Below are 14496 nucleotides of genomic sequence, written 5' to 3' on the forward strand. Positions count from 1 at the left end.
TCCCCACTCTCAACACCTTTGTTTATTTGCTCTCTTACCTTCTTCAGAGCAACTTTTCCATATGCAAACTTGGGTGTAGACGGAGGGATAAAACCTTCTGGTACTTTTTCAAACTATAAACCGGAGTGGAAAAAAGAGAAGATAAAAAGCTGTTAAACCCTCAGAAATACTATATGCAATTCATTTTTCAAAAGGAAACTCAAAGACTCAAACAATGGTGCCAGTGATTTTTGGAAAGGCAAAGAAACAAGAGACTTTCTCCACAACAGGGTCTGGTAAAATTTTTACTTCTAAGTATATGCCTGTGTTTTTATGTTTGCATTTTAAGCTCCAGGAATCATTTAAATAATTATAGAATAAAAGATTGCAAGACAGCAAAAACGAGAAGAATGAGGTGTTGGCAGAAAGCTGGAATGGGGGAGAAAAGGAAGAAGGCCCACAGCAAGGCAGAGTCTGAAGGGAGGGAGCTATAGTAGTAGGCAAAAGTGTTGCTTGCAGGTTAAATCTTATTGGTAGAGTCAAGTCTTGTATCAGTGTTAAACCTCCTGTGGTTACATAGAGCATATTTCTACCTATTCTTATAAAACACACACTGAAGTATTTAGGGGTAAAGGGTCATGACATATGCAACCCTCCAGTAATTTAAAAATCCAACGGGGTGATGAGGGGCAAATGATGAAGCACACGGGGTGTAATGTTGACACGGGTGAATCTGTGTGGGATACTCATGCTTTTTTTAGGACTTTTATTCTTAAACTCTTTTATAAGTTTGAAATCCTTTTTTTTTAAAAAAGATTTTACTTATTTATTTTTATTTATTTCAAAGATGACTTTTTAAAAAGATTTTACTTATTTATTCATGAGAGACAGAGAGAGAGAGAGAGAGAGAGAGGCAGAGACACAGGCAGAGAGAGAAGCAGGCTCCATGCAGGGAGCCTGATGTGGGACTTGATCCCAGGACTCCAGGATCAGGCCCTGGGCTGAAGGCAGTGCTAAACCGCTGAGCCACCCAGACTGCCCAATTTTACTTATTTATTCATGAGAGTCACAGAGAGAGGCAGAGACATAGGCAGAGGGAGGAGCAGGCTCCCTGTGGGGAACCCAATGCAGGACTTGATCTCAGGACCCTGGGATCATGACCTGAGACGAAGGCAGATGTTGAACCATTGAGCCACCCAGGAACCCCAGTTTGAAATTATTCTTAAATAAAAAACTGAAATAGAAATAAAACCTTGTTAAATGTTGAATATGAACACACACACATATTTACATTAGAGTCAGAAGATGTAAGTGCCAGGTCTTAAAAGTCTGTGTCCATCTCCAAGTAGGTTGTATTATGATCTCTCAGGATACTTGCATTTCTTTCCTCCTCCCTTCTTTTCTATCTCCCTTTCTCTTTTCCTTCCTTTTGGTTTCTCTTTTAAAAGTAATTTAAGAAGGAAGATAACAGACTGATATAATGAAAAGCAATAGTCTCCTGACTCAGTATTCTCTTAGTTCTATTCTTCAAAGGAAACCATTCTTTTAATTGTTCCATTTTTGTATCTTTTGATCTCTAAATAATATACTTATCTTCTATTTTTTATCTGATCTATTTAAAACATTATCATCTATTTCTTTAATATGTGAGAATTTAGCTCCATTGTAGTATTCTGGATATCCCCTCTTTCTTGCCAACATGGTTTTATATCGGCATTTTCAGTTTCTCCACTGGTTACCTTTATAGCTTGAAATAATATACCTTTGTTTCTTAGTTCCATCAATTAAGATTATCCTTTGTATTCATATAGTTTAAGGTAAGGCTATTTGCATCCTTCCCTGAGCTCTCTTTCCCTACTCCCACTCTCAAATCATTAGCTATACTTTTACATTGTCAAGGTTAAAACAGTCTGTCCTGTACCCATACACTTCCCTTCACCTGTATATTGACTTTAGATTCAAAATCAGTCAATAGTGCTTATGCTCACATGATTATACTTATATAAACATTACTCTCTGCAAAGTAGTATATACCACGATGGCATGTTCTGTCTTGCTTAGCTTTTTGTGTTCTTCTCCTTCCCCTGGGCTTTCTAACTGCCTTTTTTTTTTCCTGTCTGCCTTTAGGTTAACACCTATAGGTTGTTCCGAATTTCCAAAGATTGTATTGAGTATCTCCAAACACCCTTTCCCTCCATAGGAAATTCCCTCTTGGAACTCTCAAGTCTTCTTGCTCCAAGGAACTGACTCTCCTCGAGGCTTGATATTCTGGGACTTCATTATTCTCCTGGTTTTAGCTTCTGTTTCTAGAATCTTATAACCACCTCATTTCACTGGAGCAATCACAAATAACTTATGAAGAACTAGTGTCTGGAAGGAAAAGTTTTTGAAACTTTGAATGTCTGAAAATGGCACATTTAGCTGATAATTTGGATGGCTATAGAATTCTATGTTGAAAATCATCTTTCCTCAGAAGGAACAATATGTCCTCCTTGTATCATCCAGTATGACACACACCAAGTTTATTGTTGTTTTTTCAAAGGTGACTGGCTTTTTCTCTCTAGAAGCTTGTAAGTGCTTTCTTCTGTTTTAAATTTTTCCAAGGATGTGTTTGGACATGCATGTTTTTATGTTTATTATTCTGGGCAACTCAAATATCCTTTTCTGTTTTGGAAAAAAATTCTTTGATATTTTCTTTTTCTCCATCTTTTTCCCTTAAAAGTAAATGAGACATCCTAGATTGTCCTGCTATATCTCTCACCTTTTCTCTATTTCCATTTCTGTCATCTGGTTCTAATTTCTAGGAGATTATTATTTACTTTGGGGAACTCTGTTTTGTTCCTTAATGGCTCCTTTTTCAAAGCATTCCATCTTTATATTGTAGAAAAAACATATTTTTTTCTTAAAGATTTATTTATTCATGAGAGACACACACACACACACACAGAGAGAGAGAGAGAGGCAGAGACACAGGCAGAGGGAGAAGCAGGCTCCATGCACGGAGCCTGATGTGGGACTTGATCCTGGGACTCCAGGATCAGGCCCTGGGCGGAAGGCAGGTGCTAAACCTCTGAGCCACCCAGGGATCCCCCCAAAAAACATCTTTTCAAATGTCTCTTAAAGTTATAAATTTGAGAGAGTGTGCTTTGCTTTGCTTAAGATCTTTCATTTCTGTCCCTGAATTCCCTGTTGTATTTTGGTTATTTTTCGTTTATTTCATTTTTGTCTTCCTTTTTCCCCTTTACAGGTTTTATGGATGTCCTCAAACATCTGACCACCTTTGGCTGTCCATTTATATTTAATGGTAATGCAAAAGACATACCAGCATTTGATAACCATCCTCTTTATGCCAGTCCTGCTCTGTGTACAGGCACAAGGCTTGTCCAGTGGGGAACCTTGTTTTGGGGTGATTTGGGAAGAAGTAACACAAAATATGTAGGGTCTCTTCCTTCAGGCTGTACACTTTTTTTTAAATTCTGATTTTCTGACTGTTGAAAAGATGTTTCCCTGATAGACAGTATATTTGTAAGAGGAGTGGTAGAGCGGAGGACCTGATGGGAATATGTAGTTTCATTAGCCTTCCCGTTTTCAGCTTGGTTTCATTCTGTCTCTTGTCACACATACATTTCCAGGACCCTGGCTGTCTGGGGTTCTTTAAGGGCAATCTACACTCTGTTACCTATTTCTATAACTCCCTTTCACACTCACTGGGGACCCAGGGTTCTCATGCTACTTCCTCAATCAGCCATCTTGAACAGGGAGTCCTTTATATTTCTAATATTCTATGAATTGATATTTCTGTAAAATTTTTAAAAGAGTACATTAAAATGATCTTCATGATTCATACTAAAGTGAATGTGAGGCCAAAGAGTTATTCCTGCTGATCTCAGACAGTTATAATGTGAGTTCTCTTCCAGCTTTGCCTTCAGTCCTAGAACACATTCATTCTCCTTTGGCAGTTTACCCACCTCTTCCTCCTCCATCTCACCTTCTGGTCAAGAAAAGCAGAAAACACAAATCCACAGAGGGGACCTGAGAGTCATCTGATTTGTTTCTGAGGTTCCCTATTCACCTGCACATAGCAGTGACCATATCGAACTCCGAAAGTCAAAGTGGATTCCAGTGTAACTAGCGCCTCAATGTTGTCTGACACATTGGAAGAAAAAGTCACTGCACAAACATTCTTCTTTAACCTTCATTCACCTAACATTGATGAAGTGCTTCTCTGCCTGTGTTGTCATCTCCTTTGCTACTCCCATAGGCCCTCAAAGCCAGTATTATATTTCCTTTTCAGAGGTGAGACTGAGAGAAACTTGCTCAAGATTATCACGAGAGTGAAGGAGTGAGCTGGGTTCCTCTCAGTCTACTGTTGTCTCTACAGCTTCATCTGACCTCCTTTATCATACAACAATAGTACAATAGAAAGTGTCTTCTAGGGGTGCCTGGGTGGCTCAGTCAGTTAAGTGTTTGCCTTCAGCTCGAGTCATGGTCTCAGGATCCTGGGATCAAGCCCTGCATCAGGCTACCTGCTTAGGCAGGAGCCTGCTCCTCCGTCTCCCTCTGCCCCTCCCTGTACTTGTGCTCTGTCTCTGTCTCTTTCTCTCAAATAAATAAAATCTTTTTTAAAAAGTCCTCTATTAATTAAACATAATTTCAAAGACAAAAACATCCCACAAATCCTTTTCTCTTCCAGTTTTCCTCCTGGACCCTCCCCTTATGCACATATACCATGTTAGGTTGGAGATAGTTTTGTAATTTGCTACTGCTACTTACCAAAAGTACTTCTGGTGTGACCAAATATCAACACTAATTTTATTTATTGCTTATTGTATTCAAATGGACATGACTATCCTTTCAATATTAGGAGTTAAATCATTTCTAATTTTTGATATTATGAATAATGTTGCAACGAACAACTTTATGTCTCTAGCATTACTTGCTTTAAAAAAAATCTTTTTAATAAAGCCCCAAGTGAAGAGTTACTAGGTCAAATGATAGGAGCATTTTATATGAGTCTTAATGTAGTATACACCAGGGGGCACTTGGGTGGCTCAGTCAGTTAAGCATCTGCCTTTGACTCAGGTCATGATCTCGGGGCTGGGATTGAGCCCCGCATCAGGGTCCCTGCTTAGGGGGGAGCCTGCTCTTCCCTCTCCCACTGCCCCTCCTCCTGGCTCGTGTTCTCTGTCTCTTAAATAAAGAAAATCTTAAAAAAAATAGCATATACCAAGGTTTCTACCAAATGTCTCTACTTGTTTATGCCTTCCACCCAACTGTCTGTTTGGATCTTGATTTTTTTAAGTCAGTGATATGAGCTCATCATAATAATGGTAATAGGTTTCCATCTGTCTGTTCCAATCTTTGGTCTTTTCTTTTTAAATAAGTTTAGTGATTTTTTTCATTGGTTATCTTAGAGTAAAATCCTAATCTTCCATCCAACTAATTCAATGTTTCAGAAAATAGGTGAATATTTCAAAACACTGTATCTCAGAACATCTATTTCTCCATAATTTGTGCTTTAATCATAGCTTTCAAACCAATCTAAATATTGCTCCTTATCTTGTTTATTTAGCTGGACAAATTTAACACAGGAAGCTGCTCTTTTCCCAATCTCATCCAATAGATTCAATGGTGACCAACCTTTCTTTCCCCAAGATCTCTAATGTTTTCATTCATTCTCTTAACAAATTCTTATTAAGAAAGTACTTTGTGTCAGGTCCAATGTTTGGTACTGGGGATATAAACAGCTCTTAGTCCAGATCACGAGAAATGTGTGTGTAACAAATAGTATCAACACACTACTGGAAATAGAGTGTTAAAGATTTCCACACTGTAAGGCAGTGGAAGAAAACAAAATGTGACTAACTCTGCAGAGAGATAGATCAAAGACAACTCCCCCAGAGAAAGTAACTGAGGTATGTTCTCATGTTCCAGATGGATTATGGCAGAGGGAACATTACATGCAGCGGCCAGGAGGTATCAACAGTGCTGTCCCATTCATGGAATTTTATGTACCTTCATTTTAAGGCCAGAGAGTAGCATATAGGAAAGGGAGAATTGAAAAAAAAATGAGGTTTGAGGGAAATAGGAGACCAGGTCATGGAAGGCATCCTGATCAGACAGATGGGCATTTTAGAGAATTCACCCTGGAAGACAGACTAGAAAAGCCAACTATGCAGGGAAGGAAAAGACTAGTGCAACAAGAGTGCAGGCAATGTTTTAAAGTCTTACGTTTGTTACATTATATTCACTTTTTCCTCTTTAATTACCAGACATGAAACACTGTTTCCTCAAGCACCATGGATCAGCAAGAGACCACTTGCCTCTACTAACTGAGCTAATGTAATTCTATCCATAAACTAAGGACAATCAATTGGCCAGTGTAGTCTGGTCTTTGATCAAGTTTCAAACTTCATTAAGCCTTTCTTTTAAGATTTATTTTATTTTTATTTATTTATTTGTTTGTTTGTTTATTTAGTGTGTGAGTGTAAATGTGAGTTGTGGGGATGGAGAGAAGGAGAGAGAATCTCAAGCAGGTTCCACAGTGAGAACGGAACACAATGTGGGGCTGGATCTCACCACAATCAGAGCTGAAATCAAGAGTCCAATGCTTAACCAAATGAGGCACCACCTTCCTTAAGCTTTGTAGTACTAAAGGTCACTGTGGCCATATTCACATCTCTAGTGCCCACCCAGCTCCAATGCCCCCCTCAGGAAATCCTAAGATTCACTCCAATTATCACAGTCCTCAACATACAACTTGGTTAATTTCTATAAAATGACCCATCTCCAAAAAGCTAGCTGGGCTTTTTATCCTTTTTTTTTTTTTTTAAAGATTTTATTTATTTATTCATGAGAGACACACAGAAAAGAGGCAGAGACATAGGCAGAGGGAGAAGCAGGCTCCCTGTGGGGAACCTGATGCAGGACTCGATCCCAGGACCCTGGGATCATGACCTGAGCCAAAGGCAGATGTTTAACCACTGAGCCACCCAGGTGCCCCAGAACTTTTTATCTTTGATAGAATTCCTGTGAAGAACTATAAAATACTCCTAAAAAATGGGTCTTAAATTCACTTGAAAGAATATAAAAATAAACTCACCACTGCCCCTCTCAGGAATTGGTAGGGAGGAGTAGGGTGCTGTCCTACAGTCTTATGGTTCATCCTCGAGGTCAAAGTGTTAACCATGCCTGGTTCAGTTTTACCCACACCAAAGAGAATATCTTAGAAAATGCAAATGTCATGAGCTTTGTCATGCTTTAAAGAATCACATGCAAAGGGCCACCTGCAGCCTTCATCACTGAGCACAGGTCTGTGTAGCTTAATGGGAAACTGTTATCCCTGGGAGCCCATGTCAGTGAAAGATATTGTCCACTGACACCCAACTTACTCTTGAAACAGATTAAAAAAGAGAGCCATTCCAACTTTTTAAGTTTTTGGTAAATAAAGAGGCAGGAAGGGGATCCCTGGGTGGCGCAGCGGTTTGGCGCCTGCCTTTGGCCCAGGGTGCGATCCTGGAGACCCAGGATCGAATCCCACGTCGGGCTCCCGGTGCATGGAGCCTGCTTCTCCCTCTGACTATGTCTCTGCCTCTCTCTCTATCTCTGTGTGACTATCATAAATAAATAAAAATTTAAAGAGGCAGGAAGAGCTATTTATGGGGCGTTTATGATCCCATTCCTTTCCTCAATGCAAGCAAATATTTCGAAAATTTTATTTACTTATTTATTTGAGAAAGAGAGTGAGCAAGCAGGGGGAAGGGCAGAGGGAGAAGCAGACTTTCTGCTGAACAGGAAGCCTGACAAAGGGCTCGATCCCAGGACCCTGAGATCATGACCTGACCTGAAGGCAGATGCTTAACTAACTGAGTCACCCAAGCACTGTGAAGCAAATTTTTTTAAGCAAATATTTTGAATATCATTTAATAAACCACATAACTGAACATCTACAAAGTCTCATAAGAAAGAGCCCACTTTTAAAGTTGTTCATTTCTCTCTCTCTCTCAAACCTAAAATACCAAAAAAGAGAAGGGAACATTTCTCAAGACTATTTCTGTTATGGGTTCATTTTATTGTGCTCATTGGTTAAACACTTGGGATCCCCTGGGTTTGTCTTTGCTTGGCTCGCTGCCCTTCTCACTCAGCTCTCCATGGGCAATCTGAGCCTTCCCTGGATTCCAGCCTCCACTTCCACTGATGACTTATCCTAATGAATTTTTCCTAGAGTTTCTCCCTCTTAAGTGAGGTGCTTGTTGGATAGATACCTTCATCCAGATGTTACCAAAGGCATCTGAAGCTGAATAAATCCAGAACAGAAGTTACTTCCCCTCTCCCTTCCCAGCCTGTGGCTTCTCTGTAATCCTCTATCTTGGCCACTGACCATAACACCCATCCAGTTACCCATCCTAGGCTGTAACCTGGACAAATCCACAACTCTTCATAGTTCCTCACATCCACAGGTAGTCAGTTGCTGAATTCTACTGATTTACTTCCTAAAGACTCTTCAAATCTCTGACTTCCTCTCCATTCCCTCCTGCCCCTGCCATCATTTCATTCCTTGGTTACAGCAGCAGCCTCCTAGCTCATGTTCTGCATCCAGAAATGTCCCAAGGGAGAGTCCTACCAGTGCATTCACATGGTCACAGATAAAATCTGCAGAAGTAATATAATAATTTAACCACAACAGGCTAACACCCTTGTCTCCTTCTGCTCCAGCTTCTCTGTATCACATAGCCCTCTTATGTCAGGAGACTTTGGAGCAGCTATAGGCATTCTTGGAATTCAACCAAAGGAGAGCTGGGGTGATTTATTTAATTTGGGTGTAGAATATATCTACATATTTCATTGTTATTTCTATGGATAGGTAAATTATTGGTAACAGATTATGCCTAATATCCAACATACTGACTCACTTGTATATCACTTGATGGTGCTCTGAGGCACCCAGTCTCAGAAGTATGGGGGTTCTTGAGGAGACACAAGGTTTCAAATGTATGTGGCCAGAATCTGTCTGTAGAAATTTCTTCTGAATACTGCAGCTCATGTATGAAGGAACTGGAGAGGGACTGCCCCAATTTTTATAACAATTCTAACCATTTTATAGCATTATCAGTAACAAACTGGGAAATTTTCTGTTTTCTAAACTTTTAATACATACTAAAAAACAAAGTTCAATCAGCCACACCGAAGAGAAAGATTTCTGTTCTCTTTAGAGAAAAAGATTACAAATATAACAGAGACAAAAAACAGCATTGAGCCAAAAGAATGCAAAAAAAGAGGGACAGCGGATATATTTCAGTTAATAAAGCCAAAATATGCTTTAAGCTTTGTGATGTTCATGATTACTTTAATCTTTAAAAATTTTAAATTTGCAATTTTTTTTTTTACCTCATTTAAATACACACCTGGGGGTGCCTGGCTGGCCCACCAGGGGAACATGTGACTCTTTTTTTTTTTTTTTTTAATAAATTTTTATTTATTTATGATAGTCACAGAGAGAGAGAGAGAGGCAGAGACACAGGCAGAGGGAGAAGCAGGCTCCATGCACCGGGAGCCTGATGTGGGATCCGATCCCGGGTCTCCAGGATCGCGCCCTGGGCCAAAGGCAGGCGCCAAACCGCTGCGCCACTCAGGGATCCCAACATGTGACTCTTGATCTTGGGGTTGTGAGACTAAGCCTCACACTGGGTGTAGAGATTACTAAAAACAATAAATACATATTCATTTTTGTTGCCTTATCCAACACCCTTTCTGAAATACATATCTGAATACATCACTTTCCTCACGTGGCTTAACAGGGCATATGGAATAGTATTAATGTTCTTGGTGAATGTTCTCTTAAGGTGAGACTATAACAGTGATTATTTTCATTGGAAAGAGATCAGGGAGCAAAACAGGCCCTGGGGACAGTTAAAGGTCTCTGGTAATCTAAGAGATGAATAAAACTAAATCCCTACCTCAGTCCCAACAGCAAAAACAGCAATTCTATGTACATCAATATTTCAGTGTAAAATATGAAATCACAACATTTTAGGCACTCCACAGGAATTTATTGACACTACTAGACTAGAGAAGCAGCCATGAAGGAGAAAAGTGATACATTTGACTACGTAGATTCAGGATTGTTTTTTACAGAAAAAAACAATGAAGAAACTCCTAAAACTGTTAAAAATGCCACAATAATAGAACTCTTGCAAATTACAGAGAAGACAAATAGGCAAACAGAAATTGTGAAAGACTCGGCGTAAGTAGTTCATAGAAAAAGGAACATGAATGGACAATTTATACATGATAAAGTGTACAACTCTAGTACTCATCACTAAAGAAATGCAGTGCTTTCTTTTAAAATGATTCTTTATACCTATCAAATGGCAAGGTCAAAAAGTCTGATAATTCACAGTATCAGTAAAAGTGTGGGGAAAAGACTCAACCAATACAATTTCACTGAAGGGCCATTTGGTAACATCTATCAGAATGTCAGAGGTAAGCAACATTGACCAACTAGTTCCATTTCAAGAAAGTTTTCTACACCTATCCTTGAACTGCTCCAATCCTGTCTCACCTAAATGGTTGCAAAAGCCTTTTAATTGGTTTTCCTGTTCTATCCTTGTCTCCCAGAGTCTAGTCTCAACAGCAGGCTGAGTAATCCTTAACAGCTCTGTTCAACTCTACAGTGGATCTCCATTTCACTCAGTCAAAGCCAAAGTCTTCAATGGCCCATAAGGCCCTATGGGATCAGTTCCCCATTATCTCTCTGGCCTCATCTCCTACCACTTTCCCCTTTGCTTAGTAGGCTCCAGCCACACTTGCATCCTTATTATTTCTTTAAAATGCCATGCACATGCCCACCTTTCCACTGGTGACCTTCTGTTTGAATGCTCTTGCCCTGGATGTCCCATATGGCTGTCCTACCACCTTAAACTCTTCATTCCAGCTTCACCTTCTCAAGGAGGCCTTATATGTACCAAGCAGCTAAAACCATACCTGGCATATAGAAAGAACTTGCTAAATATTTATGGAATTACCCACGAATAAATAATGTGGTTCAAGTCAAATAGTTGGAAACAATTATAACAACACCTTGTAGAGATTTTTAAAGAAAGAATTGAAGTGCATGAACTCTAAACCTAAGAGAACTAAACTACATGACATTAATAACTTATGAATAAAAAAAATAACATATGAATCAAGAGGGATGTAACTAGGGTTAATGTGAGATAAAGTTTTGTGTGGTTGTATTGATTAATTTTTAAATTATTATAAGTTAAAAAGGAATGTTAAAGTTTTTTGAGAGCTGGGCATAAAGGTGAGCATACTGTATGAACCCGTTTATATAAGCCAAAAAAACAAGCAAAACTAACTTATGGTGACAGAGGTCAGAATAGTGGTTACCTCTGGGGATAGAAGGTTCATGACTACAAAGGAACATGAGCATGGCTTCTGGGATGCTATATGTTGGTTGCAGGGGTGTTTTTACTTTGTATGAATTTACTGAGTAGGGTACTTCTGAGTTGTGCTTTTGGGGGGTACATATTTTATACTTTAGTAGGCAACTCCTAAAAGAACAGAAATAAAATGAATAACCTGTAAACTGGGAGGAGGATGCAGAGGGGACAGGGAGAGAAAAATAAGAAAAAAAAAAAGACTCAGAATGTAATCAAGGGAAGACAAAATGGAAAAGGTGGACAAATAGATTATTATAAAATAAGATAGCTCAAATTAATTGATGTGTATATCAAGAATCATTATGAATGAGAATGAATGAATGCACCAGTTAGAAAATAAAAATGCTCAAACTAGATTTTTCAAAGATTGTTATATCTTGTTAACAAGGGATATGTTAAAATAAAAGATATTGAAAGATGGAAATTAAGGTATCGTAAAACATACACCAGGTAAATATTAACCAAAATAATGCAAGATAAGCTTTATTAGTATCAGACAAAAAAGACTTTAAGATAAAAATACATTATTAGAGATACAGGGTTACCACATAATGACACTAAATCAATGACACTGAAGAATTTAATCCTCAGTTTGCATACCTAATAACAGGTCTCCAAACTGACACAACTAGGGGTGCCTGGGTGGCTCAGTCAGTTAGGTGTCTGCCTTTGGCTCAGGTTATATCTTCAGGTCCTGGGATCAAGCCCCGTGCTGGGCTCCCTGCTCGGCGGACAGTCCCTCTGCTACCCCACCTGCTTATGTTCTCTCATTCTCTTTCTCTCAAATAAATAAAATCTTTTAAAAAAAACAACAGACACAACTATAGAGAAATATATAAACATGATTCTTTCGATAAATGACAGAATAAACTGACAAAAAGCCAGGAAGGTTATCAAAGATATCAACAGTACAAGTATCAACAGAATGAATAAGCTCAATCTAAGTATCACGTACATAGATTACAGCCAACAATTATAAAACACACAGCCTTTTCAAGAACGCACAGAACATTCATTCATTTTGATATATGCCAGGCTCGAGGACTGGGTTTGACACCTTTCAAGGGACTGGTATCATACAAAGCACATTCTCTACCCAGAAGGCAAATATGTTAGAGACCAGCAAACTAAAAAAATACTTAGGTTTAATAATCACTACTTTGTGCTACTTCAGAACATCTCTAGGCCAAAGAGATATCCAAATAGGTATTACTAGAAGCAAACTATAATAAATATATCAACGCTTAGGAGATGGAGTTATAGAGGTACTTAAATGCATAACCTTAACTAGTTACATTACGGAAGAAGAAAGGCTGGGTTACAAAGCTAAGTTTCAGATAAAGGAAGGAAACACCAAAGATAGGAACAGAGACCTTTGAAGCAGAACAAACATACAAGAGAGAACTTGGGAGTCATCACTAGAAATTAGATGAAACACATAGTAAATTTAAATGAAATGGACAACTGAGATGAAATGGACAAAATCTATGAGTAGTTATGTAGTGATCATATTTTTCAGTATTCTTAAAATATTTCATAATTTAACACTTGGGCTTAAATTGAGACTAAGGCATACTTAAAACAAAAAAATATCCATACCATTTATAGGCAGAAAAATCTTTGTTTTCTAACTTCAAAACTCAGGTGACTGAGCAGAAAAATTGTGGGTTGTTTTTTTTTCTTCACCCACAGCAGAGACAGGAAACCCCACCTGGTGCTGTAGATGCCTCAAAAGGTCACATTAGTAGGACTGAGCATTCTGCTTCCAGGCCAAAAGGAAACAGCAATTACTCGCCCCAAATAAAAAAATGAAATATTGCTGACAGCTCACCTTTGCACCATGGTTCTCAAAAGCCCATGGATTTTCTCTCCTACATACTTTAGCTATGTATGTGGACATGCATTTTCTTACCTTTATTAGAAATAATTGTAATGGCTACCACTTGCTGCACAATACATGTGCCAGTCTATACTGGATGCCTTATGGATATATTCTTCTTGATCCTTAAAATGCAATGAGGTGCTATGGTTCCAGTTTTACAATGAATAGACTAGTGGCTTTATCAGTGACGGCCAAGATTCAAGGCCAGGCCATCTGATGCCTCCCTTCAGTATGTCCTTTTAAACACCAAGGAGTCACTGACAGAGCACAACAGGTCCAAAGCAGGCTCTGTCCAAGACCAGCCCACTGCAGCCCATACCAAGCACCCACCTTCCGAATAACTTCTCGCAGAGCAAAATACTTCTCAGTGAGGTCCCCTGCCTCGCTCAGTGGGGCATCATAGTCGTAACTGGTGGGCTGTGCTTGGTAGGGCATGTTGGCCCCTAGAAGACAAAAACATGCCACGAGTGACTCCCGAAGGTCTTCCCCTGGGACAAGTTCTTTGGGATTTTCGGGCTTAGGGTTGTGGAGGGAGAAAATAAAAGACACATTAAGAAGCAATTGTCAGATGACACCAGAGGTGGCCCCGAGGAGTCAAGGTTTAGAGAGATGAGTTTCTTCCTGCAGGTGGCCCTCGCCAAGCACCTGACAGTCCATAAGGCACTGTCTCCACCCATTCGCTCAGCAAGAGCTCTTAGCTGGGACCCCAGCAGATATCACCACCACTGAACCAGCAGGGAAGCTGAAGCTCCCATGAAATCAGCTGTGTCTCACAACCAGTAGTGGCAGGGCTTCTGGTATGACCCATACCTCTGCCCAATAACCCCAAAGTCTGTGATCATTTTCATGTCCTCGGACCAAGGATCAGCAGAACACAACTGAGGAGTTATGGGAACACACAAAGCAGGAGATGGCTGCAGACACAGACTAAGGTCTCTGTAAGGTCTGCAGAATCAAGGGTGCTGTGGTGTCCTCTCGCATCCCTTCAGGAGCAAGTCATGCCCTCACCCCCCAGCTGCTGGGAGGGTTAACTGCTGATCCCTCTGCTTACAGAGCCTCTGCAGGGTGGCCTTGCCAAGGTTATGTCCTCCAGGGATAGCCCATATCCAATAACTGGCCAAGGGGTGCTCAAAAACCCAGTCCCTGGCTGTCCCAGCTACAGAGCTCTCTCTAGAACCAGCTGGGCCACCT

The 14496-nt window shown here is 39.7% G+C and overlaps 1 protein-coding gene across 1 annotated transcript in view; it reads right to left on the reverse strand.

Moving 5' to 3' along the window:
• GLB1 (galactosidase beta 1) overlaps positions 1-14496 on the reverse strand; it is an 81905-nt gene that overhangs the window by 26282 nt on the left and 41127 nt on the right. Inside the window, exons 10-11 of the mRNA XM_077865927.1 lie at positions 13636-13748; positions 39-113 (exon numbers count right to left, since the gene is read on the reverse strand). Of these exons, the coding sequence (XP_077722053.1) occupies positions 39-113; positions 13636-13748 (188 nt within the window). The remainder of the gene's footprint in view (positions 1-38; positions 114-13635; positions 13749-14496) is intronic.

The sequence above is a fragment of the Canis aureus genome, chromosome 22, assembly GCF_053574225.1.
Source record: "Canis aureus isolate CA01 chromosome 22, VMU_Caureus_v.1.0, whole genome shotgun sequence".
Classification (NCBI taxonomy): Eukaryota; Metazoa; Chordata; class Mammalia; order Carnivora; family Canidae; genus Canis; species Canis aureus.